Source organism: Moschus berezovskii, chromosome 22, assembly GCF_049115385.1.
Source record: "Moschus berezovskii isolate FMDL1 chromosome 22, NW_MosBer_1.0, whole genome shotgun sequence".
NCBI classification, from domain to species: domain Eukaryota; kingdom Metazoa; phylum Chordata; class Mammalia; order Artiodactyla; family Moschidae; genus Moschus; species Moschus berezovskii.
The window spans coordinates 10514409-10540766 of NC_142481.1; the positions used below are offsets into that span (position 1 = coordinate 10514409).

Here is a 26358-nt window from a genome sequence, read left to right on the forward strand (position 1 = left end):
GAACCGGGGTCTCCTGCATTGCAGACAAATTCAATAGGCATATAATTAGCATGCAATAAATATTTACTCAACACTTATTCACACTGTTCTGGGTGTTTGAACAAGATACACAAAGGTGCCTGTCTTCGTGAATCCTCTATTATAACTATAATATGTACAAATTTCTAGTATATGGAGCTTTCCTCCCTCCTAAGGTTTAAGGCTAACTTCCTTATTTGTAAATTAGTGGTAATACGAAAACCAGGGGTAAAAATAGATGGGAAAGTGTTTGAGAAAATACAAAGCACTGCTAATCATCAAGTTAATCAGTTTAAGGAAATCGGTAAGCTTGCTCTTTCCACCCCTCACAAACGCCCCTTTACGATTTTCTCAATTTCTTTTCCAAGGGCCCCGGGCCAAAATGGAGGAGGCTGGACTGCATCTCCCAGCGCGCCTGGCGGGGGCTCTCTGTACGCCTGCGCTGTCAGGCGCCCTCTCTGCCTCCTGGGAGTTGGAGTCATTCTTTTCCTCAGCCCGCCCAGTTTGCTACCTTCCCCACCTCCGAGCCTAACCTTTGCTGCCTTCTGGGAGATGTAGTCCGGGGCCGCCCGGACTCCAATTCCCAGCGGGCTTCGGGACGGGAACCCGGAAGGGGAGGCTGGAGAGGAGCGAGTGGGGGAAACCCGCGTAGCCGAGGGAGCTGCAGCGCGGGGTGATGGTGAGAACCTCGAGCCGGGGCTGGGGGCGCTTGAGAACCCGTGCGGGAATTCGGGACCCGGTAGCGAGAGGGAAGAGACAGGGGCTAAAGAAGGGGCTGGATGAGGGGAGATCGCTTGGGGGAGGGGATTGGGAGCCGGGAGCCGGAGGGAATTGTAGAATGGGGGCTGGGGATGGGTCTTGAAGGTGGGGAGAGACTCGAGCTTTGGGATTGATTGTAAGGAAGCTCAGAGCTAGGGAAAGGAGTCCCGAGTTGGAGAAGGGAGTTGGCGTCCAGGCAGAGGCCCAGAAGGGGGCAATTTCGAGGGGTTTAGCCGGGAGGATGTGGAAAGGCATGGGAGTCAGTACTAGATGAATGAGAGGGTCTGGAGACTCCTAGGGAGAGGCCAGTTCTGAAAGCGGTGGCTTGGAGCCTCTGGATTGGATTGTGGGCAGGAGGGCAAGCTGAGATGGTGGAGGAGAGAAATCAGTGGTAGAGTGGTGTGTAGGTTAAGATCCAGGACTGTGGGTAGGGTGGGGAGCAAGAGATTAGGGGCCTGTCTGTAGCTATAGTTTGCTTAGTCCAGCCAGAAACTCCCAATAAACTGGACAGCCACACAACTGTAGGGTAATATGGCCCGAAGAGGCCATAGAGACGACTTCTGCACTCTTATTTCTCCAATGGGATTTAGAAAAGTGTGGTGGTTTATGTATATGGGGAGTCCAGCATTTAGATCTTTTCTTCACTCCTTTATGATCTGGGCAAGTGCCTGTCTCTGAAACTCAGTGCCCTTATCTATTGTGGGAACAACATGCCTCTGAGAAGAGAGGAGTCTTCATAAGATCCTCCTCCTGGCTCAGGATAAGTCCTTAGTCTCAGAGCAGTTGGTGGGAAGTTCCCCACCCCAGGAATGTGACTTGGTCACAGGTGCTAATGGATTCCCTCCTTTTCAGTGAAGCCCCAGGGGCGTTTTCTCAAAACCTGGCACTGATCTGGGCACACCCCAGGTCAGAAACATGCGGGGGCAGGGAGAGGGTTTCCCCACAGCCATTCCAATTCCAGCTAACACTTATTGTTTAGGAAGTGCCTGGCCTTGTTCTTAGCTATTTGTATGTGCTAACTCCTTTAATTCTGACAACACCCCTAAGTTGTAGGTGCTGTTATTAGCTCTGTTCTACAGAAAGGAACCAGCGGCACAGAGAGGTTCAGCAACTTTCCCAAGGTCATTCAGCATTAAATGGTAGACTCAGGATTCCAACCTAGGCATCCTGACTTAGAATCTGTACTCCTGTTTGAGGTCAACGTCATGAGGCAGAGTGAGAACTGAAGCCATCTTCAGGTATTTTGTTTTTTTTAAAGATTTGTTTATTTATTTACTTCTGACTATGCTGGGTCTTCATTGCTGCCCATGGGCTTTCTCAGGTTTCGGTGAGCAGAGGCTACTTTCTAGTTGCGGTGCCTGGGCTTCTCATTGCAGTGGCTTCTCTTGTTGCAGAGCATTGGCTATAAGGTCTACCACTTTCAGTAGCTGTGGCGCACAGGCTTAGTTGCTCCACCACATGTGGGATCTTCCTGGAGCAGGGATCGAACCCGTGCCCTTGCATCAGGAGACCGGAGTCTTAACAACTGGACCACCAGGGAAGTCTGAAGCAGTCTTCAGCTCAAATCTTAATTCTGCCACTTCCCTTCTCTGTGACTTTGGGCAAGTCTTTTGGCCTCTCCTCAATTATAAAATGGGGTCAGTAACCCTAGGAAGGTTAGAGAGTTCAGGGAGGTAAGCATATAAAGTGCTTGGACAAGTGCTTGATGCATGTGAGTTGTCATTTTTTTGAATGGGAAATGCAGACCTGAGAGAGGGCAGTAGAGAAAGACTGGTGAGGGAGACACCAGCCAGACTGCCTTTTCCTTTCTCTCCAGTTGCTCCCCTGTCCTGACTCTTCTAGTTCCCCACCCTCTGTCCCTGGACACCTAAGCCCAGGCCTGACTCCCTGAAGGGGTGCTCAGAAACTCAATCTGTCCCCATTCCCATTCCTAGCCCCAGCCAAATATAAATAATTCACTCACCAATGCCCAGCCTGGCCCAACTCCAGGTTTTTCAGTGAATAGGAGATATTTCTAACAACTGTGTTTTTTTCCCTCCCAACTTTTTGGTCACTGGGACCTCGCAACTTTGTATATAAGTCATTTTAAAACAGTTTGGTTCATTTGTTGTAGGCTTCCGGAGTTTATCCTCTAAATTGTCTGGCTCTAATAGGAAAGCTTATGGTTAAAAGCATCAGCGTTGGGTAAGCCCACGTTCCGATCCTCACCTCTGCTGCTGTGTGTCCTTGGCCAGGTTGCTTGCCTACTCTGGGCCTCTGTTTTCTCATATGTAAAATGGGCCACATTCCAACCATGAAACTCTTGTCAGTAGTTCATGAGATCTCGTGTCTAATATGCCTAGTGCATATTAAGTTTTTCGTAAGTGTGACGTGTCTTGATTCATTTTATTCTTTCCAGAAAAATTTATTGAGCATGTGCTCCAATACCATAACACCAAGATTTGAATCCTGGCTCCATCACCCACCAGCTCTGTGACTTTGGGCCAGGCACTTAACCCCCCAGGACCTCAGTTTCCTCTTCTGGAAAATGGAGGTCCATCCCTTGAATCCTCCACCATGTTGATAGAGCACCTGCTATTTGCTGGCACCTGTCCCAGGTACAGGCTGCCACCCTCCCCTTGGGGCGCTTGCGGCCGTCACAACACTGGGGCAGTTTTGCATCTCTGGTGGCATCTGTGCTCCTTTTTCTGGTGTGGGTTACTCTACTCCTGATTCATTTTCGGCCCCTCATGCCAGTTTTGCCTGTTTGTCATTCAGTTCAGTTCAGTCACTGCTCATTGGTGTCGACTCTTTGCGACCCCATGGACTGCAGCACACCCGGCTTCCCTGTCCATCACCAACTCCCGGAGCTTGCTCAAACTCATGTCCATCAAGTCAGTGATGCCATCCAACCATCTCATCCTCTGTTGTCACTTTCTCCTCCTGCCTCCAATCTTTCCCAGCTTTCTTGGATTTTTAACATTTTGTTTCCAGGTCACAATGAATGATCTGGAACCCTGTTGGTTTAGGGAAAAGTTGCCAGCCTCTCCTCCTTGTACCCATTTGTCACATCTGGGCGCCCCCTGGTGATGTAGTACTTCCCCTGCCTCCTTCCTTTATTTGTTTGTCTTTGAAAATGTGTCTGATTTCCAAGCTACTTTGCCTTTTCGTCAAATCTTAAATGTGTTTCCAACCTGGGTTTATCTGAAGCTTTGTTGTTCAGTCACTTAGTTGTGTTTGACTCTTTGTGACCGCATGAACTGCTTACTCATGCAGAATAATATATATATATTTTTTTTTTTCTTTACTGTTGCTGGTGGTATATTGCTAGCAACTCTGGTAAAGCTGCATTATTCCTAAAAGCACAAGTTTTCTTTTCTTTTTTAAAATATTTATTTATTTATTTGGTGGTGTCAGGTCTCAGTGGTGGCACATGGGCTCCAGAACACTCAGGTTTAGTTGCCCGGTGACATGTAGGGTCTTTGTTCCCCGACCAAAGATTGAACCTGAGTCCCCCTGCATAAGAAGGGGGATTTTTAACCACTGGACTACCAGGGAAGTCCCCAGGTTTTCTAAAAGACTTGTCACCTGCTCCTGACCCCTCAGTTAAGATTATAATCCCCACCTTACACTCTTGAGCCCTTTTACTTACTATATTTGTTTTCCTGTAGCACTGTGAAATTTACCCTGTCTCCAATCCATGAGGACAAGGATTTCTGTCTCCTGTGTCCTGCATGTCCCGGATGCCCAGAACAGTGTCTGACACATAGTAACTGCTCTGTAAATGCTGTTTAATTACTAGGTGAGACCCAGTACCAGACAGTAACAAAGTAATGGCCATGTTTTGATTATTGTGGGGGAATAGGACTGGTTAAATTTCAGAATGTAAAATAAACAGGGAAGAAGTTTTTAACTCCATCAAGTGGTTGTCAGACTCTTGAGTGGTCCCTTTTTTTTTTTTTTACCATGCTGATGGGATATTAGTTCCCCAAACAGGGATCAAACCCCTGCCTTCTGCAGTGGAAGCTCAGAGTCCTAACCACTGGACTGCCAGGGAATTCCCTGTCTTACCTTTTCTTACTTTCCTTTTATTTTTTTAAAACCTTGTATTTATGTGAACCGTTTTTAAAGACTTTATTGATTTTATTACAATATTGTTTCTGCTTTATGTTTTGATTTTTTGGCCCCCAGGCATATGGACTCTTAGTTCCCCAATCAGGGATATAATCCTCACCCCCTGCATTGTAAGGAGAAGTCTTTAACTACTGGCCACCGGGGAAGTCCATGTCTCACCTTTTCTTAATAATCCTGGTCCCTTCATATTGGACCTCTCCTTGGTGCCTCACTGGCAATGAGCGCTTTACTGATTTGATCTCAATGAATCAGCAACCAACCCATGGGTGGGTACTGTTACTATCTGTATTTTACAGTGGGGGAAACTGAGGCACAGAGGGATAAGGACCCTGCCTGTAGTCACAGTCCTAAAAGTGAGAAAGCTGGGGTACTCCGAGGCCCTGCCTGGATTCTGTCTGCGGCTTGGATCTCTAGATGCTGAGGATTTGTATGATTCTGACAGGAAAACTTGAGGAGAGAGACCAGCAGACCCTGAGTCCAGAAAAAAACCAATAAAGGGGCATGGATGGATCAGAACTGTCGACACAGTTGTAGGGGGGTGACATGGTGGAGAGAGTGGAGGATTGAAGGAATAAGACCAGGAACAGTGCCATGAGGGTCCTGCCACTGATGCCTGTTGTAGTAATGGGCAAGTACACTCCCTGGGCACCGCTCTGTGCCCAGCCCTGTCCTGGCATGACCCTGACCTCTCCAACTTGCAAGATCTTAGTTCCCTGACCAGAGATTGAACCCAAGTCCTTGGCAGTGAAAGCACAGAGTCCTAACCACTGGACTGCCAGGGAATTCCTGTTTCCAGCTTAAGTCCAGGGCTTGGCTTGTTAATTAGCAGCTGTTTTCCTTTCTCTGTGCATTTATGGAAGTAGGCCCTCCCTTAACCTGCTACACAGCTGTCCTCGGAGCTCCCTTTATCGTCATCTGGGGAGTCCTTCCTTTTGTCTTTCTTCTGAACAAGATCTTATCTCCTTGATCTGATAGCTTCCTTTTTCTTGGTTTACTCCCTTACTTCTGTGAAGCAAATCCTTTGGCAGCTTCCTGAGAAAGGATTCCTGTGCCTGTTCTGTTTGTTCGTTTGTTTTGTTTTGCCAACTTGCACCTCTCATGGAAGGATTTTTAAACAGGGGAGTTCTGTGGTCTGATTGGTGTTTAGGAAGATCTTTCTGGCTACCATGAAAAGGATGGAGCCAGAAGAACTAAACCAGGCCAGGGAGCCAAGTGCGGAGGCTGGAGCAGCTGTACCTTTGGGAAGAGAATCCAGCCTTCCAGAAACCCAGAGCATGGAGGGGAGAGAGAGAGGTCCTAACCCAGGTCATTGTCACTCAGCCAGGACAAATGACAGGTGCAGCCAGAGGAGGCCTCAGGAGGAAGAGATCCTGTGTGGCTTAGGAGGGCACCAACACGGCTCCTAGAGGAGGTGGCCTCCTGCCTTGGTCCTGGGAGCAGGATTTCCAGCGCTGGACTTGGCTGGACCAGCTCATTTTTCACAAGAAGTCTCCAGTAGCATCTGCAAAAGACGGACAGTAAGGCAGTGTTAGGGGTTTGTTCCAACCAATAAGTGCTGCACACCTGCAGTGTGCCTGGGTGTATATTCTCCAACTTAATCGTGCGATCCCCCAGAGATCTTGTTGATGTGCACTTTCTGATTCAGCAGGTGTAGGGGAGAGCCCAAGATTACATTTCTAATACACTTCCAGATACAGCTGCTGCTCTGAGGACCACACTCATAGTAGCCAACAACTCAGTGCTATTCTGAAAGTTGGGGATGCAGAGGTGGGGAAGAAAAAACTAGACATAAAATACCAGTCTAGGGGAGTTTTTATTTTAGTGAGGGGAGCTGACAATAATAAAGTTTATAGTATAGTAGATAGCAATGCATGCTAAAGAGAAAAATAAATCAGGGAGAGTGTGTATGTCTATCTGTGGCAGGGACTACAGTTTTCAATCACAATGTTCTCAGGAACAAGATCCTACTATATAGCACAGGGAACTGTATTCAATATCCTACGATAAACCATTATGGAAAAGAATGTATATATATGTATAACTGGATCACCTTGTTGTATAATAGAAATTAACATGACATTGTAAATCAACTATGCGTGCTAAGTCACTTCAGTCGTGTCCTACTCTTGGCAACCCTATGGACTGTACCCTGCCAGGCTCCTCTGTCCATGAGATTCTCCAGGCAAGAATACTGGAGTGGGATGCCATGCCCTCCTCCAGGGGATCTTCCCGACCCAGGGATTGAATTGGAGTCTCCCGAATCTCCTGCGTCTCCCGCATTGGCAGGCGGGTCCTTTACCACTAGCACCACCTGGGAAGCCCCAGTCAACACTACTTCAATAAAATAAATTTAAAAAGAAAGGTCTCATGAAGGTGATCTGAGGAAGGGGGTGAGCCCTCTGGATACATGGGGAAGAGTATTCCAGGCAGAAGGAACAGAGAGTGCAAAGGCTTTACAGACAGAACAACATGATCCAGGAAAATTGCTCTGTATACTCCATGAAGGAGCTGCTTGCACTCTGGAGTCAGCCAGACTCTGATTCAAAGCTTGGGCACAAAGCTTTGTCCGACAGCAATTGCTTAGCCATTCTATGCCCCTACTTTCTGACATCTGAAATGAGAATTAAATGAGTTAATATTTATAAAGCACTTAGAACAAAGCCTGGCTCACGGTGAGAGCTCCAGTGTTAACTGCTGTTGTGATCATCATTTCCTCTGTAATACATTCATCTTGGCCATGACTGTTTCTTTGGATGCCTGCCCCCTTTCCCATGAGCTCTTTCTGGTGATCTCAGTGTCATCTCTGTATCTCCAGCACCCAACCCAGGGCCAGCACACAGGAGGACCTCAGAATGTCAGACGAGGGACATAAAGCTGGATTCTCTAATTAGGGGTATTCCAGCAAGAGTGGTGATTGTGTGGTTCAGGTCCTTACTGATTTTTTTTCTTTTCAACCACTGTCTTAAAGTTTCCCACTAAAGTGGTGGACTTGCCAAACTGACATTCTGTTGCTTTTTGCCTTGTCTGTTTTGAGGCTGTAGTGTTAGGAGCACGTATGTTGAGAACTTTTGTGTATAATGGGTCAGTTTGTTTTGTCACATTCTTTGTCCCTAATCATCCCTTTTTCCTTTTGTCAGTTGTTAACTGTGTTTTTTAATTGGCACTGTCACTTCTCTACTTGACTCTTTTTTTTTAATTAATTAATTTATTTATTTATTTTTGGCTGTGCTGGGTCTTCATTGCTGCACGGGCTTTTCTCTAATTTTAGCAAGCGGGAGCTACTCTCTAGTTGTGGTGCACAGGCTTCTCATTGCAGTGGTTTCTCTTGTTGCAGAGCACAGCCCTGTAAGGCACGTGGGCTTCAGTAGTTGCAGCACATGGGCTCAGTAGTGACGGCTTCCGGGCTCTAGAGCACAGGCTGTATAGTCATGGTGCATGCGGGCTTAGTTGCTCCACAGCATGTGGGGTCTTCCCAGATCAGGGATCAAACCCGTGTCTCCTGAATTGGCAGGCGGATTCTTTACCACTGAGCCACCAGGGAAGCCTCTCTACTTGATTCTTGGTTCTTATTTGCCTGGTCAGTCTTTTTCCATCTTTTGAATTTTCAGTCTTTTTGGCTCTAGATGTTTTTCAGTAAGTGGATCTTCACGGAGCATTGCCTTAGGGTACGGCCTTGTACGGAGCTAGGTGTTTGGGAAGTTAGAGAATTGTGCCCTAGTAACCTCTGACACAGATAGAATATTTGGGTGTGAAGTATAGTTTACACTGCCAGGTCTCCAGGAGTTTGAGATATGGAGCCTTAGGGCAGGGAACTTTGATCCATTCTGTCCCGTGCTGAGCAGTGTTGCTGGGGTCACCATGATAACTATGATAACTCTGACCTTTCCTCCCATGGGTTCACTATTCCCTGGAGCAGATGGATCCATCCCTCAACAGTGACAGTAGACAGGGGTAGGTTTGGGGAACCCAGAGGACCCCTCTGGGCAGGTGGAAGGTTTCCAGAAAGGGAGCTCAGGGAAGCCCTCCTGGTTAAAGATACAGGCCCATGAAAGTTACATTTGAGCTAAGACCCAAATGATAGCTTTTCTGGGGGGAAAGCATGCCAATCAGAGGTAACACAGAAGCAAAGGGCTTGGTGACTCTCAGGAACATCTAGCAAGGAAGCCAGTGTGGGGCCCCAGAGGTGGAACCTGACCCAGCCTTAGGCGGTTAGCTTCCTGGAGGAGAGGATGGCTGAGCTGAAACCCCAGAGAATATATAATTAAACAATACAGCACAGCAATCTAAAATCAGATTCCCTGGGTTCCCATCCCTGCTCTAAGTCCCACCAGTTATGTGTGACCTTGAGCTAGTTAGGCAACCTGACCTGCCTCAGTTTCTTCATCTATACAATGGAGATAACTACTCCTCCTGAGGATGAGAGAAGGCCTCAGTATTCTAACTATTCTGTAGGCCAGAGCAGGTGCTTACCTGGGTCCACTGGGGGCATTGGAACGTGGGGAAGGATGAGGCTAGAGTTGTAGAGTATCAGGCTTTCCCCCAAGGGCACTGGGGAGTCATGGTAGGTTCTGAGCAGGGTAGGGACAAGGTCAGGTTTATATTTTGAGAATACCCTTCTGGCTCTGATGTGCAGGATGGCTGGTAGCAGACAGGGTGGTGGGAATGGACAGATGCCTGCAGTGGAGTGTCTCTTGAGCCGGCCTGCCACTGAAAGGATCTAGGCCAGTGCTGTTCAATAGAAACAAAGTGAACCTTACATGTAATTTAAAATCTTCTAGTAACCACATTTAAAAAGTCAAAAGAAAGAGATGAAGTCAATTTTAAACATTTAAACAGCCTCATTATAACAGGTAGTCAATATTAAAAAAAATTATTAAGGTATTTCATATTTTTTTCTTGTACTGTTTGCGGCGCCTGGTTGCAAGGGCTGGCTTGAGAGGTCCTTTTGGCCACACGGCCTGAACCTTGAATGCCAGGTCCAGAGGCTTAGACTTAGTGCCGACGTCTACCCGTTTGTTTTTCAGAGTGAGGTGATCCTGCTGCTCCGTTTCCTCCGCGGGAAATCTCTCCCTCCAGGTTTCCCTACCAAAGCTAGGCACTTTCAGATCTTTCTGCCCCTTTGCTTTCCCCTGGACCTGGAGTCTCAATCCCTGAACTGCATGGCCCTTTAAATCTCAGCTGTCAATCAGGGCTCCTCTTTAGAGGAAACGTCGTAATAAACTTTTACTTGATTGTCATGGTCTGGGTCCTGGCCTTGTTCTTCCGTTTAGCAGGAAGTTAGGAATTGTTCCACACTCTCTTGCCCTTGACTGTTTCCACACCCCGTTCGTCACCTCTCGCCTACTCCACCCTCTTTCGAAGTTGGGCCCCTTCGCCAAGGCCTGCCTTATATGGGCATGGCTCCGAATGGCCGCCGCTCATTGGCTGGGGGCATCACGCGCACGTCTGTCAACAAAGGGGCGGAGGGAAACCAGTTGGTGTCGGGCAGGCGCGACAGCTGGAGGGAAGGAGCGAGGGGGCGGGCTCTTTTATCTTGCGCACGCGTGGGTACCGCCTCCTCCCCGCAGGGGGCGGGGCGCGCCGGTGGGGCGCTTTGAGGGGGCGTGTCTAGGTTTCGAGAGTAGCCTTAGCGGTTGGCGAATTCCAGGGAAGCTGTAATGGGAGGGAGTGGGGACATTTTTCGTGGGTATGGGGATACTTTGGGGTTCCCTTGAGTTTAGGTGGCGTCTTGGGATTTGAGTTTGGGTTCCGATGTACTGTGGAAGATTCGAATGTATTGTAGGGAATCGCCCATGTGGTTTGGGGTGTTTGGTGGGTATAGGATTTGGGGAGCCACGGAGAGACTTAGAAGCAGAGAGTCCCATGTCTGGACCCAGAATGCATGCGCTTTCGGCTCTCCCGACTTCCTCCCTGTCTGGCTTCGGACAGGGATTTAACCTTTCTGCCTCTCATCTGGACTCGGACAAATAACACTCCCTGCTTCCTAGGGAGGAGGGAGGATTAGCAGGAATTGTTAAAACAGTACCCAGTAAGCTGCCAGCGAGCATGCCATAAGCTCGTGTCTGCATATTAACATTTTGTGAGGTTTCTTTGGGAGTATTTTGGAGGTTCTTTTGACTTTGAGAAATAAATGGTTTGGTATTAGTTTTATGTGTCAGGGAGCATTGATGTTTTAGTTGTTTTGCAGTTGGGGGTCCTTCTGTGGGATTAGGTAATGCATGTGGAGGTTTAGAGAGAGTTTGAGGTAAGTATAGAATTTCAGGAAACTGGTCTTGTGGGTCATCTGTGAGGTTGGGAAATTGCTGTGTGTATTGGAGTTCTTGGTAGGCATGGGATTTGTGTGGGTCTACATTGAGATTGAGGCTTTTGAGGCTTTCTGAGCTGGAGGGGATATTTTTAGGTTTGGAAGTTTAAGATTTTGAGAGGGTCTGGATATTTTGGATCAGGATATATTTGCCTCTATAGAGAATGAGTGGCTTTTGCTGTGGTAGTTTCTATTCCTGGACTTTTTATTTATTTATAATTTTGTTTATTTACTTTTGGCTGTGCTGGGTCATCATCACTGCGCAGGCCCTTCTCCAGCTGCAGCAAGCAGGGGCCACTTGCTGCGGTGCACAGGCTTCTCATTGTGGTGGCCTCTCTTGTTGCACAGCACAGGCTCCAGGGCACATGGACTCAGTTAGTTGTGGCTCTCTGGCTCTGGAGCACAGGCTCAAAGTTGTGATACATAGGCTTACTTGTTCCAAGACATGGGGGATCTTCTCAGATCAGAAATCAAACCTGTCTCCTGCATTGGCAGGTAGATTCTAGATTCTTTACCATCAAGCCACCAAGGAAACCCTGTTCCTGGACATTTTAGATGTGTTGGTTGTTGGTAAACTTAGCCATCTATAGGTTTTAGGGGCTGTGTGGTTTTGGTTTTTGTAAATTTCAGAAGGGGCTGTGTTAGGAGTAGTATGTGGGATTGGGAATTATGAGGGGCAAGGATTCTTAGGATTAAGACTCTAGTGTCTGTGAGTGCTTGGAGGTGCTTGGAGGCTGTCTAGATCTTAAAGCTATAGGGTCATGAAATAAATGGTGATTTAGTGGTGTCTGTCGGAGAAGGCAATGGCAAGCCACTCCAGTACTCTTGCCTAGAAAACCCCATGGATGGAGGAACCTGGTGGGCTGCAGTCCATGGGGTCGCTAAGGGTCGGAGATGACTGAGCGACTTCACTTTCACTTTTCACTTTCACACATTGGAGAAGGAAATGGCAACCCACTCCAGTGTTCTTGCCTGGAGAATCCCAGGGACGGGGGAGCCTGGTGGGCTTCCGTCTGTGGGGTCACACAGAGTCAGACACAACTGAAGTGACTTAGCAGCAGCAGCAGCAGCGGTGTCTGTTGTATTGCCTGAATTTAGAGGAACCATATATACTGCAGAGGTCAGCAAACTTTCCATAAAGGGCCAGATAATGAGTATTTTAGGCTTTACAAGCCATATGTTTTCTGTCACCTCTACTCAACTCTGCCGTGGTAGCATAAAAGTAGTCATGAACAAAGGAACGTGTTTCAATAAAATTTTATTTGCAGAGACAGGCAATGGGCAGGATTTGGCCTGTGGCTCAAAATAGTACAACCAGGAGTCAGCAAACTACTTTCAATGGTCTGTAAGCATGTGGAAGGTTCAACATTTGAAGGGTGTCTTGGTTTCAAGATATCTGGAGGGAGATGGCCCAGGGAAAGACTAAGGATTTGAGACTGTTAGTTCTGCAGTAGAACATAGTTGGGTCAGGCTCATTTGCAAGACTGCCTCCAGATTAGGTCATGCACACAGAGTCATTGCAAAATAAAACAGTCACTATTACAAGCCCTAAACTGAGAAATCTGGAAACCAAGCTTGAGGGCCTGGTTTTGCAATATATAAACCTTCCCACTCTGAGCCTCAAACTCAGCAAGTTGGAAGCAACTTGAAGAAACTAGACTAGAAAGGCCTTCTCATGCCAGGGGTCTACGTTTCTGCTTAAAGGAAGTACCTGTAGTCTTGGTGCAAGTGTGTGCATTTTTCTGGGTGAGGATCCGCAGCTATAATAGGTCCCCAAAGAGCCTCACAACCGGAACCACGTGAAGAGCTCCACTCTTAAGGACCTCTCTGTCTCCCACCTCTAGTCTTCCCCCGCCCAGCCCACCTTGTTCCTTCCTCCATGGATTCAGGCTACCATAGCTGTGGATAGGGCTGGGAGTTGTCTTTTCGGGAACTTGTTACTGGGTGAGCAAATAGAAAAAGGAGGAGCTTTCCGTCAGTTGGTACTTTAAATTCTGTTTAAAGTTCTGGCAGCAGAAGGCCTGTGGATCATGAGTAAAACCAGTCAGGCAGTGGAGGGTTGGAGCAAACTGCCAGCTCCTGTCACACTCTGGGTATTACAGAAACAGGCCCCAACCTCTCTGCAGCCCTCCATTTGCTCATCTGGGTCAGGGCGGGACGGGAACAGGATCTGAGTGGTCTAGCCTGATCTAACCTGGTTTCCTCAGGTCCAGAGAGGTTGAGGTCAGAGAGGAACTGACGGGCCGGCTGTTCCCCATCTCCCCCACCCCCTCTTCTGTGTCTCCAGGTGACCTGTGGAGCCCCCCACCGCCATCCAGGCCCTGCGATGTGGTGAACCCCCGCCTGTCTGCCACCATTCCCAGAATGGACCGAGGTGGCCTCCTGCCCTTCCAGCTCTGGTGCCCTCGGCCCTTTGGCACCTACTCCCAGAACCAGCCACGCCCACCTTCTGCAGCCCTCAAGCCCTCAGCCTGCTCCGAGCCCGGTGGTGGGGCGGAGGCAGAACATGGCCCTGCCCACTCTGAGAACACGCCCCCGGTCTTGGCCTCCGATGCTCCTGCCTCCCAGCCTGCCCCGCTCCTTTCCGCAGCCGCTGCTGGTGACGAGGGTCGAGTCCTGCTGGACACATGGTATGTGATCAAGCCAGGGAATACAAAGGAGAAGGTGGCCTTCTTTGTGGCCCACCAGTGTGGTGGGGGCAGTCGGGCCAGCTCCATGAAGGTCAAGGGGCACTGGGGCAGTGACAGCTCCAAGGCCAAGCGGAGGAGGCGCTGTCTTGAGTCTACGAAGGCTCCGCCCGACCCAGGGGGACAGGACGGGCCCCCTGCCACGGAGGGGGCCCCAACCTCCACCGGCGAGGATGTGGACCTGCTCTCTGTGGCCGAGATGGTGGCCCTGGTGGAACAGCGGGCCGCCCTGGCCCTGCAGAGCTACCCACGCCCCAGCACCCCAGCGCCTGTGGTCTTTGTGTCGGCTGAGCAGGGTGGGCCTGGCAAGGGGCTGGGATCCGAACGAAGGTCTGGCGGCGGGGACTGCAGCCGTGTAGCCGAGGCAGTGGCCCACTTTGAGGCCCAGCGGGACAACCCTCCGGCCAAGGGCCTCCGCAAGGAGGAGCGGCCCGGGCCAGGCCCCGGGGAGGTGCGCATCGCCTTCCGGATCTCCAACGGCCGAGAGTCCCGAGCACCGGATGGCAGCTTACCCAACGGGAGCGGGGGCCGGCCGGGTTGCGCCTACCCTGGCAGCCCGGGTCCGGGAGCTCGGGCCAAGGACAAGATCACCTGCGACCTGTATCAGCTCATCAGCCCCTCTCGGGACGCCCTCCCCAGCAACGTGGAGTTCCTGCTGGCTAGGGCAGACGAAGCCAGTGAGGGTGAGACCCCCGCCCCCGCCAGACCCGAGGACACTCCCCCAGCACCCCCGCCACCCCCTGCGCGGGACTGCGGAGCATCAGGCTTCCACGTGGATGTGGTGGTCACAGGGGTGGTGGACGAGTGCATCTTCTTTGGCAAGGACAGCACCAAAAACGTGAAAGAGGAGACGGTGTGCCTGACTGTCAGCCCGGAGGAGCCACCCCCGCCCGGCCAGCTCTTTTTCCTCCAGTCCCGGGGACCGGAAGGGCCCCCCGAGCCTCCGCCAGCCGACTCACCGGCCACGGTGCCAGGCCCGGACGACGCCGAGGGGACGGCCGACACCTCCCTGTGCCGCCTCTACCGGCACGTGTCCCACGACTTCCTGGAGATCCGTTTCAAGATCCAGCGGCTGTTGGAGCCGCGGCAGTACATGCTGGTTCTCCCAGAGCACGTGCTGGTCAAGATCTTCAGCTTCTTGCCCACGCGGGCCCTGGCAGCTCTCAAGTGCACCTGCCACCACTTCAAGGGCATCATCGAGGCATTTGGCGTGCGGGCCACAGACTCGCGCTGGAGCCGTGACCCGCTCTACCGCGATGACCCTTGCAAGCAGTGCCGCAAGAGATACGAGAAGGGCGATGTGTCGCTCTGCCGCTGGCACCCCAAGCCCTACCACCACGACCTGCCTTACGGACGTTCCTACTGGATGTGCTGCCGCCGAGCCGATCGCGAGACACCCGGCTGCCGCCTGGGTCTGCATGATAACAACTGGGTGCTGCCCTGCAATGGGCCGGGCACTGGTGGGGGCCGGGGTGGCCGCGAGGAGGGGAGGTGAAGCCGGGGGAGGGGGTGGGGAAGAGCCCACCACGCCCACCCCCACCCCCTCGGAGCCGAGGGTCAGGACTGGGTCACCAGCCCATACCCCCAGCCCAGGCAGCACGGATCCCCCTCCAGAACTAAGATGGGGTTCATGGGGGTGACCAAGAAAGCACTCTGATTGACCCCTACTGGTTTTTTACTCTTTAGACCCTCAAGTTGGGTGTTTGTTTTTAATCAGCATCTCAATTTCCTCTCCATTCAGCCCCAATGCCCTCCCTGCCACTCTCCATACCCCAGGGACCCACTAGCAGGGAGCAGACGGCAGCTAATTTTGGTACTACTTAAGGGTTCCTCCATTCTGGCCCCCTTGCATTCCCTCCCCCAGTTCTTTCTCTCTGGAGTTGTTCTTTTCCTCCAAGAGGCTGCAGCACCCAGCGTTGGTACCCTTCCTAACCTACTACACCAGGGCTCACCTCCTCTTTAGGAATTGGGGGCTATCAGATCACAGATCACATTTTGACACTTTTCATGGCCACCTGCCATTTCTAGACATTTTCCCCATTAAGACAATAAAAATCAGTTTTCTCCATAACCTCAAGCTATCAGTCTCTCTAGGTCCCCAAGAGGAAAACAAAAGTTGAAGTGTAAAAAGTCTCTTCCAATATTTAAGCTATTGCCATGACCCCATCCCACCCCCACCCCCACAAAAAAAGGTGTGAAACCCTTTGCCTCACTCTGGACAGCGTGGGTCGGCAGGGAGTGGCAGTGGGCAGGGACTGTTTCAATTTCTGTTTTTTTTCTTTCCACTCTGGGTACTTGTTTGGGTGTTAGAGGTCTCTCCATCCCCCAGCCACATATTTTTTTAAAGAATCCTTTAGTGAACCAAGACCTTGACTTTCAGGCAGTTTGATCTGGAGTACTTTTGTTTGTTCAATTTGGGTTTTTGTTGTTGATCTTTTTTTTTTTTTTAATTTGGTTTTGTTTTTTCATCCTTGTGGTTCTGGAAAGCTTCTAATGTGTGGCATCTGACCAATTTTGAATTGGTCCTTTCTATAAAATCAATATTTATAAGGCTGGGCCCAGACTGGTTTGTGTGTTGTTAAGGGAAGTAGTTTGGAAGAGAAGGAAGTCATGGGCCAGTTCGTGGTGAGATGGAAAAAGCTGAAAGAATCCTTAGCCAGTTTCCTTGGACTGAGATGATTTTTGACTCTTCATCTGTGTCAGTTCGGATTAAAAAATCTCAAAATAGTATTAATAGAAACTCAAACAGGGTAGCTTCTATTTCTTTAGAAACCCAGTGTTGGGCAGTTACGGTGGCCCTGAAGCCATTGGGAGCCCAGACTCCTTCAAGCCCACTGTTCGTTACTCTGTGCCTTTGGCCTTCAGCCTCATGGTCCAAGATGGCTGCTACAACTCCACCCATTACCATTTTGTGGGGAAGGGAGTCTGCTTCCTCTCAGAAATACACCATGCTTCTATGCACAGCTAACTGATCAGAACTTTAGCCACATGGAAGGACTGCAGGGGAGACTGGGAAATGCAAACGCTTAGCCAGATGCATTGTGCCCAACCAGAAACTCATAAAGATTCCTGTAATAAAAGTTTTAAGATATTCAGCTAATTATTAACTAACAGAAGAGGGGAAAATGGATATTGAGCAGTGGCTAACAGTCTCTGACATTCTTACCAAGGAATCAAAATTTCCAGAGATGAGGATATGTCAGAGTAGTTTTTTAATACTTAGATTTTAGAATCAAAGAGACCTGGATTTATAACTTGGCTGGGTTTTGTGGAATTTTGGATTCCTGTAAAGAGAAGGCCGGGTTATTTGGACTCTCCTGCTGAAAACAGGAAGTAAAATCTGAAAAGCCTCAAATAGCCAATAAAATACAGTTATGGATATGCTAAGCCAAAAATTTAAGGAAAAGGTCCATAGGGGTCCTAAAGCCACTTTTGCTCTGAGGGCATTTGCTGATGTAAACAACCCTGGGTTTCCAGTTTGCAGCCTTATTGGGACAGGCAAGCAGAAGTCAAAGCCTGCCCAAGATGAGGAATCTAATAGGAGCGGGGATCCCACCAAACTACAAGCTCAGGTAAGACTGACCCAGAACACTGCAGAGAAGGTGTTTTAAATGTTGAAGGAAACACAGAAAGGAAAGGGGGAAAAAAATGAACCCTGAGAATCTGGCCACAGGCCTGCCCTTGGCTTGGGTTTGCAACCCAGTTTTGCATCACCTGTTGTGATCCAGGGTACTGAGATGTGTAGCAGAAACAAAATCCTCTGGTGGGAGGAGCTGACACCTAGAATCCCCACCAACAGTTTTTTAGACAATGAGCAGTAAGAGTCAAATAACCAAACACACATGGAAATGAAGCAGCAGAAGCAAGCAGCAGCAGTGGCCACAGAGCAAAAACAGACCCACAAAGGCTGCAGGTGGTGGAACCGTCAGTCAAGATTTAGAAGAAAAAAGAGAGCTTGGAAATACATGCAGGGAACCCAGACCTGAATAATAGCCTAGCTAAAATGAAAAAACCCACAAAGGTATACAGTAACCAAAAGTAAAAAATCAATGACTAGGCTAAACAAATTAGACACAATGAAAGAGTTATTTAGCTAGAGCAAGGTCTGAAAGAGTGGCACAGAGACCAAAAAGAAAAAAACGTAAATGGTTATGGAGGATAGAGGAAGTCTAACACATTTAACTGGCATCCTGGAATCAGAAGAGAAAATGAAATGGTGCAATGATAGTATGTAATGACACAATGATTGCAAATTCCAGACTGATAAAAAGATGGGTCACACATAATGAATCATAGGCAGGATAAATAAATAGAAACAAATACCTAGACACATGCAATGAACGTGTCCAGCTGTGATCTTCAGCAACTGACTTCTCTGAAGCTGTTTCTTAATCTGAAAAATGAGAATGTTGGACAGTTCCTCAGAAGGCTGATACACTAGAGTGCTCACTGGTTGTGCCCATCAAAGACCCCTCGTGGGCCCTTCATAGTGTGAAACTGGGGGAGGCTGCCTTTCAGGGACAAATGGGAGTTGGGGAAAGCATTACCTTGTCAAGCATCAGCAGCCTCATCTGTAAAATGGAAAATCTGACCCCAGATTCAAGTGGAAAGCCCTGCCCAGTGCCTGGGTGTAGTGCACTCAGCAAGATGACTTACAGGGAGGCCTGGAGGCCAAGGATGGAACTGAACACACTGCTTCCTCTCTCTAACACTGAAGTGATGGTTTCACCTGCCTCTGAGATGGCTGTGATGATAAGGAGACATGTTGCAGTTTTAAGTGCTTGGCACCATGAAATGAACAAACAGGAATTCTCTGATTTGAGACCCTCTTACTACCCTAGTTGTTGATATCTGTCAATTTCTTTTCTGACTTCTGTCAATTCCACTTCTAAGAGGCTGTTAGTCCCTGCCCTTCTAAACCTCACTGTAACTTGCAGCCAATTAAAAGTCTCAGGAGGAGCTACTTTTTTGGTCAACCATCTGTTGGACCAGCACAGGTGATTTTTAGGAGATGGGACACGGGCTTAGGAGTACAGCTGTGGGTGAGAATCTGAACTCTATAAACAACAGTTTGTAATTCTCAGCCCTGGCCACCTCATTTGCAAAATGAGAACCGAAATCGTCCCTCAGCCCACGGGTCCTCTCGAGTCAGCCTTGAGTTTTCTTGGAAAGCCAATGTTCACCTTCACTCTTTTAAGGTTTTTTGATGTGGACCATTCTTAAAGTCTTTATTGAATTTCTCACAATACTGTTTCTGTTTTGGTTTGCTGGTCATGAGGCATGTGGGATCTTCAACTAGGGATTGAAACTGTGCGCCCTGCATTAGAAGGTGAAGTACCAACCACTGGACCACCTGGGATGGCCTCCCTGCGGCCTACCAAGTCTCCATTAAAGTCACAGAATCAGCAGGCACAGAGCTGAACACCACACTCCCTGCCTAAGTGCTCTCCGAGTTTTTCTTTGGAGCAGTTTTGCTAAGCAGCTAGAATGCACCAAACATATCCTTAAGGACAGCATATCCCAGAGTACTGATTGTGAAGATTCCCCAGGTGCTTACAGAGTCCCAGTCTCTGAATCGGCTTTTTTTTTTTTGGTTGTTGGCTTCACTGTGCAGCTTGTGGGATCTTAGTTCCCTGACCAGGGGTCAAACCGAGGTCCCAGCAATGACAGCGCCAAGGCCTAACCACTGGACTGCCACAGAATTCCCCGCATTTTTCAAAAAGCACCCCAGTTGCATCTGAAAATTAGATAGGGCTGGGAAATAATTCCTTGGGCCATCACTAGAGTTTGCAGTTACATATGATATCTCTCATTCCTGTGCTCACAGCCAAAAGGGAAGGGATGGTTTGGTTTAACTATTTTAGAGTGAGTTTTAGACCTGACCCATTTCTACCATAAGCACTTTCAAACGATCAAAACCCAGTGTTTCCCAGCGTATCTTCTGAGGTACCCAGATTCTGTGAGGTGCTTCCCAATAAAGGGGTTCTGTGGTGAAATACTTGGGGGAAACATTGCACTCTTACTCTGGATGAAAACTGCATACCATGAAATGAAGAAATTCATTTACTGTCTCACCCTGCTTTGGTCCCCTTTTTCATGCATCACCTATGTATGCTAGTTGTGCAGAATATGTTTTAAAGAAACACTGGTTTATCACCCATTGGAGGTGGCGGAATCTGGAGTTCTCAAGGACTGGCTACTACCTCCTCTGTCCCTGCTTACGAGCAGATCCTCGGTGGGCTCCACATGCCACGTCCCTGTGGGAGTTAGGTTTGAACTGGTGCAGTAGCAAGGCTGCCATTCTGGAGAACGAACTGCCACGAAAAAAGCCGCAGAGGATTCATCTGGTCGAGGGCATTACTGGTCCGGATGCCAGTCCATGGTCTGCTGATTAAAACTGAGGACGGCACTCGGGCCCTGTAGATGTGCAGCCCGAGCATTTCCTCAGGGCAGCAGCCGGGCTCATTCCTTTGGCTCTCACCCCACAGTGATCTCTCTCTCTTCCACGTCTTTGAAGAGTGGCAGCTTGAGATCGAGAAAGAGCATCTTCCAGTCAGAGCACAAACAGAGCCAAAGGGGTTAAAAAGGACAAGCCGGCACACCCCAGGAGGGCCTCGGCATGTCTCCTGCTGGGCGTTTCTCTCTTACGGAGTCCCCTGGACAGGCTAGAGCCCCAGGTATTCAGCCAGGAACACGGCCAGGATGCGGCTCAGGTTGTGTACCGTGGGTGGGTGCAGGTTGGCCTCGGAGTCATTGGACGTGTGCCAGACAGAGGGGAAGGGTGTGGCGATGAGGTGAAGCACGGGTACTCCTGCAGGACAAAGAGGAGGCACAGGCCCATGTGTGGCCCTCAGCTGACCCAGGAGCCCAGGCCCACGCCTGGGGAAGTCTGCCTTCTCTCCCTCCCCCCGCCCCATTGTGCTACTTGAAGAACTCTGAACAATTAAGTGTGTGAGGGTACGTGTTCATTAAAAAAAAAAACACATCCAATATATTCATTCATAACACAAATCAGAAAAACTCAAAACCTCATGGCTTATGAAAAGACTAGAAGATCTGAACACTCGCTCGTGCCGGACATTGGTCCAAGGTCTTTACATTCAGGCCCCTCAGCAACCCTTGAGATGGGGGACTGTTAATTATCCCCATTTTACAGATGAGGAAATTGAGACACAAAGAGGTTAAGCAATTTGCCACCGGTCCCCAAATCTAGGAAGGGACAAGGTCCTACCTGTGGCCCCCCTGCCCCCCAATTCCCACAGCAGGTACCTCGGCGGAGGAAGGGGATGTGGTCATCTTCCACAGAGCCAGGGGGCTCCCCGGTCTGGAAGTACATCACTTCCCAAGGATGAGACTGCAGTAGGTTCAGACGGTGCAGGCGCTTCTCTGGATGTGGTGGGGATTAGAAAGCAGAAGGTCAGCCCCTCAAGGGTCAAAGGTTCCCTTGCTCACAGATCAGAGGAGGGTGGGAGGCCTGGGGGTAAAGCACTGATCATGCCAATAAGGATGAATGTTAGTTCATCATTCTGGGGTAATGTTAGTTACCAGACTGCAGGCTGACTATGTTCCCGGTCTCATTTAATCCCTTTGAGTCAGGAGGCAGACACCCTCATTATTAGCATCATGCCCATTTTATTGGTGGGAAACTGAGGCTCAGAGATAGGAGGCCACTTCCCCAAGTTCACACAGCTGGTAAGAAGGAAAGCCAGAATCTGAACCCAGGGCTCTCTGACCCTAGAACCCCTGTCTGTGATCATTTCATTTGATTGCTATGGGATCTTTTGTGTTTCTGCCCCAGTGCTTTACAGAGAGGCAAGGGGGGTGGAGGGAAGGCTGGATGGCCCTTCAGAGGCCAGGTGCCTGGTCCTCTCTCCAGCATCCCAAGCAGGTGTCTGCCTATACCTTCACCCTTACCAATGCTCCTGAGCCGATGGAACCAGCGGGCCGTGCGAGAGAAGTGACTGTAGAAGGTCGGGTTGGGGGCTCCCAGGAGATCAAGAAGCATAAAGAGCTCCTAGGGAGAAAAGCCAGGACTGAGCAGCCCAGCGGGATGCTGACAACCTCATGCCCCCCTCCTCCCACCTCACCGGCACCCAGCAGGGCCCTAGTCTTACAATAGCCTGGATCCTGGTGGAGCCCAGGACGTGGGGTGTAGACTCCATGAGCTGGGCCAGGTGCCGGGAGCCATAAAGCGAGTCCTTCGGTCCCCACTCCTTCAGTGCCTCTTCACCATCCAGGAAGAGCAGCTGCAAGGTCACTGGGGCTGCCTGTGGGGGCCAGTGGTCAGGGCCAGCTCAGTGCCAGCCCGCTACCTCAACTCACCCACATTTCCTGCCTGTTTGCACAGCTGACTAGGGCAAACAGTCTCCTCACTTGTAGAACCTGCTAGCCCAGAGTACAGTCTGCCTGGATTGAAATCCTGGCTGGGTTGCTCAGTAGCCAAGCAGTAGTGGGTCACTTACTAAGTTCTCAAAGCATCAACTTCCTTATGTAGAAATGGGGTTAATACCACTTCTCATAGGGTAGGATTTGAACCTGGGTTCTAAAACAACACGGGTTTCCCTGGTAGCTCAATGTTAAAAATCCAGCTGCTAATGCAGGAGACGTGGGAAAGGCAGGTTTGATCCCTGGGCTGGGAAGATCCCCTGGAGAAGGAAATGACAACCCACTCCAGTATTCTTGCCTGAAAAACCCCATGGACAAGGAAGCCTGGCCGGCTACAGTCCATGGGGTTGGGAGGAGTAGGACACGACTTAGCAGCTGAGCAACAACAACAATAAAACAGCCTAGGACAGTGCCTGATGCATAGTAACTAAATAAGGATTAGCTCTGATTGTAAGAGCTATTCCTCAAGTTCATTTGGCAAAAGAGACAGACCCACTAATAAATAATTGTACAAACAATGAAATGAAGTTGGGCAAATGCTTCTAAGAATAACAGGGTCCTGAAACGTCTTCCAAGGGGGTGGGGGATAACCTGGCCTGGGGAGCATGTTGGGTCTGCTGGGAAGGGATGTTTGCACTGAGGCTGAGAAGGACCTGGCCTGGCAAAATGGAGCAGAGGGAAGAGTGTTCCCTGGTGAGGAAGCAGCATGGACCAGGACTGGGGACAGAGAAGGAGCCAGAGAGGTTTGAGGAGAGGCCCTAGGGCCCAGCAAGGGCCAGGGAGCTTGGGCTCTGTAACAAGGGCACTGGGGTTTCAGCCATGGAAGGGATCTGAGCAGGATAGAGGCATGAGGTGTTTCCATTCACTCCATACATTCTTACTGACATCCTACTTTACGCCAGGCAGTATTCCGGCAGTATTCAGGGAATACAACAGGAATTAAACACAGTCAAGGGCCCACCTATCTGAAGCTGATTCGAGCTTGGGAGACAGACAAACAAATCAACCTAAAGCCCCACGAGGCATGGGATAGTGACAAGGAGCTATTTTATGGTGGCTGGGAAGGTCTCTTTGAGGAGGTGACATCAGAGTGGACCCCTGAACGAAGGGTGGGAGCCAGTCAGGAAGGTATCTGAGAAAAGCACATTGTAGGCAGAGCAAACAGCAAGTGCAAATGTCCTGAGGTTGAGAGTGAGGTCCACAGAGGAGGTGGGAGGCTAGCATGGAATGAGTGAGGGATGAGGGGTGGGAGAGGAGACCAGAGAGATGAGAGGGCACACCTCATGGGCTAAGAGAAGGACTGTGGCTTATTGATGGAATGACGAGGGAGCCACAGGAGGGATTTAGGTAGAGAAGGGACAGAATCTGACTTTCAGGAAATGGAAAGACCTCTGGACTCTGGTGTGGAGTGAGGAAGATAAGACCAGGCAAGGGAGAGTGGTGGTATGGGCCAAGGAAGAGACATCGCTCACTCACCCTCCCCCACCCTACCCCTGCTCTCCTTACCCTCTCCTTGGCTTTGCCCAGCTCCTGGTCAAGGGCCTGGGCCAGCTCCAGTAGCAGGGAGCAAGGCACCGCCGAATCCGTGGCCCCCACAAAGGGGGCTGAGCCAGATGGGAAGAGCTTGGAGTCATAATGGCAGGCAAGGGTAAGGTGGCGGGCGGCCCTTGGGTCCAGCGTGGCCACCACATTGCCGAAGTCCAATGGCCCCAGGGGTGTAGAGGCAGTGAAGGGGTCTAGTTCTACATGCCAGCCTGCTGAAAGTGTCCGCAGCGTAGCCTCCAGGAACTAGTGGTAATAGAGAAGAGGGAGGGTGGGTGGGGACTGGGGAGAAGGTCAAAAGAAGGGTCATGTGACCTGAACCATGCTGAGCAGTCAGGTTGGCTCACCAATATCACTTTGGTTGAATCATTCCCTTGAGACACTTCTGAGTACCTACTAAGTGCCAGGCATGGGGTACCCCTATCTTTTGAAGCCCAAACTAATCTCAGCTCACCCTTCCATAGCACTCACTCTGTGCCCGGTCCTTGTTCTAGGAACCCCTATGGAGTGGGGACTGACAATGGTTCCATTTTACAGATGAGGAAACTGGGGCACAGAGAATATGAAATTAGTTCAAGGTCATATCAAGTGGCTGAGGTGGATTTGAAATCAGGCAGTGTTCAAATGACTCTCAAATGCCTTCTGGGGAGCAATACAGAGCTCTGGAGCCAACCCATTTGGGTTGAAACCCTAAGCATACCACTTATTAGCTGTGGGATTTGGGCAAAATTCCTAACTATTCTGGATGTCAGTTTCCTAATCTACACAATGAAGATCAGATTGGTACCCACCTCATTAGGCTCAGAGGGCTGATGCGTATAATAAGATTAGGGGGAGGGCGCAGTATAGAGGGCAGCAGTCTGGTGGTTAGCAGAATAGAGCTCCTATTAGCTCCAGGCAGATACCCAGCTCTGCCACGTGGGCAGGATACCTATTCCCTATTCATTGATGGGCTGTGGGGTCAGGGGTTAGAGGTGGGGTCCTTTTACCTTTCTGACTTGGAGATTGCCCGGGCTGCCCGGAGTCCGTACAACCAGCAGAGGGCGCAGGAAAGTGTTCCAGAGACGGTGAGGGTCCAGTTGCCCCACTACCCTCCGCACCCGAGCTTCCGGGAGGCTTCCAATCAAAGGGCCCTGAGGAAGCAGGTAGGGAAGAGAAGAGCAAAGCATGAAAATGACCCTCATTCCAGCCATATCCTGGAGGCTGCCCTCCTCTTCCTAGTCGCAGCCTCCAGCATCAGAGGTTTCTAGGAGAAAGTCTCATCCAAACCCATCCTGCCCAGCCCACGGCAATCCTGATGGGGGAAATCAAGGCCCAGCGAGAGGAAGGGACTCTTCCAAATAGTTGACTTTAGGATTAAAACCCAGAACTCCCAGTGTTACTACTCCAGACTCTCTTACGGGGTAACCGCTATTACAAAACAAGCCCGAAGCCTCATTGCGTTGGAAAGGGGTATGAGCTCTAAGAACGGAGACGGCGGCACCTGCAGCTAGGGCCATATGGTGAAGATAAAGCCAGGTCAGCCCAACCTAGGGTCTTCCCCATGAGACCCTGGGGAAGGGGAGGCAAGGAGTAAGGGCTTCCTCAGTGCCCGTGTCCTCCGCCTGTCCTCACCCGCAGCTCCCGGCCCAGCGGCAGCTCTTCAGTCTGGCTATGCCAGCTGCTCCAAATGGTATAGAACACCGAGGCGACCGTCAGAGCCAGCAGCAGCAGGGGCAACAGCTGTGCCCGTGGTAGCAGGCGGCGCTTGGGCGGTGAGGGTCGCTCCAAAAGGCCGCGTTCCCCGACCCGGAGCCGGGGCCGCCCGCGGCCCCCGGAACGCATGGCAGCTTCGCCCTGAAACCGGTCGGAGACGGCGGATAGAGTTAAGGCCCAGCCAAGTCCCTCCCTATGAAATAAGCCGAACCAATGAGCAACAAGAGCGGCTGCACCATCCGCCCTCCCGCGAGCAGTAAAGCCAATGGGACTTGCGTCCTGCGGACGCGGCTCCTTGCCTCCGGGAGCTTTGGGGGTTGGTTCCCCCGGGTTGCACAACCCAAAAGGGAGAGCGTAAGAAGTAGGCGCGGCCTCAGCGCTGGAGGGGAAGCCAATGAAAAGCGTTTGATCACCGAAAACATTAGCCTTTCTGGGCGCAAATCCACGCCGCTCCCGGATGGACCCTCTCCCGGGTCCAGAAAAACCAATATACACTTAAATCAACAGTTCCCGAAGGAAAAGGGGAGGTGCCCATCCCTGAAGCGAGGAGCGGATTGGCTTCGCGAAGGCCGCGCCCCCAAAGGCAGAGCGGGCGGGCATTTGGAAATGGCTAGTTATTTCCCAACCCACTCCAGTATTCTTGCCTGGAGAATCCCAGGGACAGAGGAACCTGTTCGGCTGCCGTCTGTGGGGTCGCGCAGAGTCGGACAAGACTGACGCGACTTAGCAACAGCAGCAGCAGCAGTTAGTTCCCTCCTTCAACCTATGCGGTTCTACAACAAAATGGTTTGAATCAGTCCCGCCTTCTTTTCCTCTTCATGGTCGTGAATATCTGCCCAGTACTGTCTTGAATGG

The 26358-nt window shown here is 50.3% G+C and overlaps 2 protein-coding genes across 5 annotated transcripts; one reads left to right on the forward strand and one right to left on the reverse strand.

Moving 5' to 3' along the window:
• Positions 1–621: 621 nt before the first annotated feature.
• On the forward strand, positions 622–16437 carry FBXO46 (F-box protein 46). Of its 4 annotated transcripts, none has more exons than XM_055411843.2 (3): positions 631–697; positions 1825–2015; positions 13482–16437. In XM_055411843.2, exon 3 carries the CDS (start codon positions 13559–13561, stop codon positions 15374–15376), a length of 1818 nt encoding a protein of 605 aa, XP_055267818.1. In that variant the 5' UTR covers positions 631–697; positions 1825–2015; positions 13482–13558; the 3' UTR covers positions 15377–16437. The 4 variants fall into 4 exon arrangements, with proteins under 4 accessions (XP_055267817.1, XP_055267818.1, XP_055267819.1 ...); XM_055411844.2 differs by having other exon boundaries at positions 647–697; positions 1844–2015; XM_055411842.2 differs by lacking the exon at positions 1825–2015 and having other exon boundaries at positions 622–697.
• On the reverse strand, positions 16281–26319 carry QPCTL (glutaminyl-peptide cyclotransferase like). Its single transcript, XM_055411848.2, has 8 exons — positions 26148–26319; positions 25423–25644; positions 24798–24941; positions 23773–24054; positions 21996–22148; positions 21796–21895; positions 21151–21267; positions 16281–20692 (listed from the first exon to the last, which is right to left on the reverse strand). The coding sequence occupies exons 2-8, from the start codon at positions 25630–25632 to the stop codon at positions 20547–20549; spliced, it is 1152 nt and encodes a 383-aa protein (XP_055267823.2). The 5' UTR covers positions 25633–25644; positions 26148–26319; the 3' UTR covers positions 16281–20546.
• Between the last annotated feature and the right edge of the window lie 39 nt (positions 26320–26358).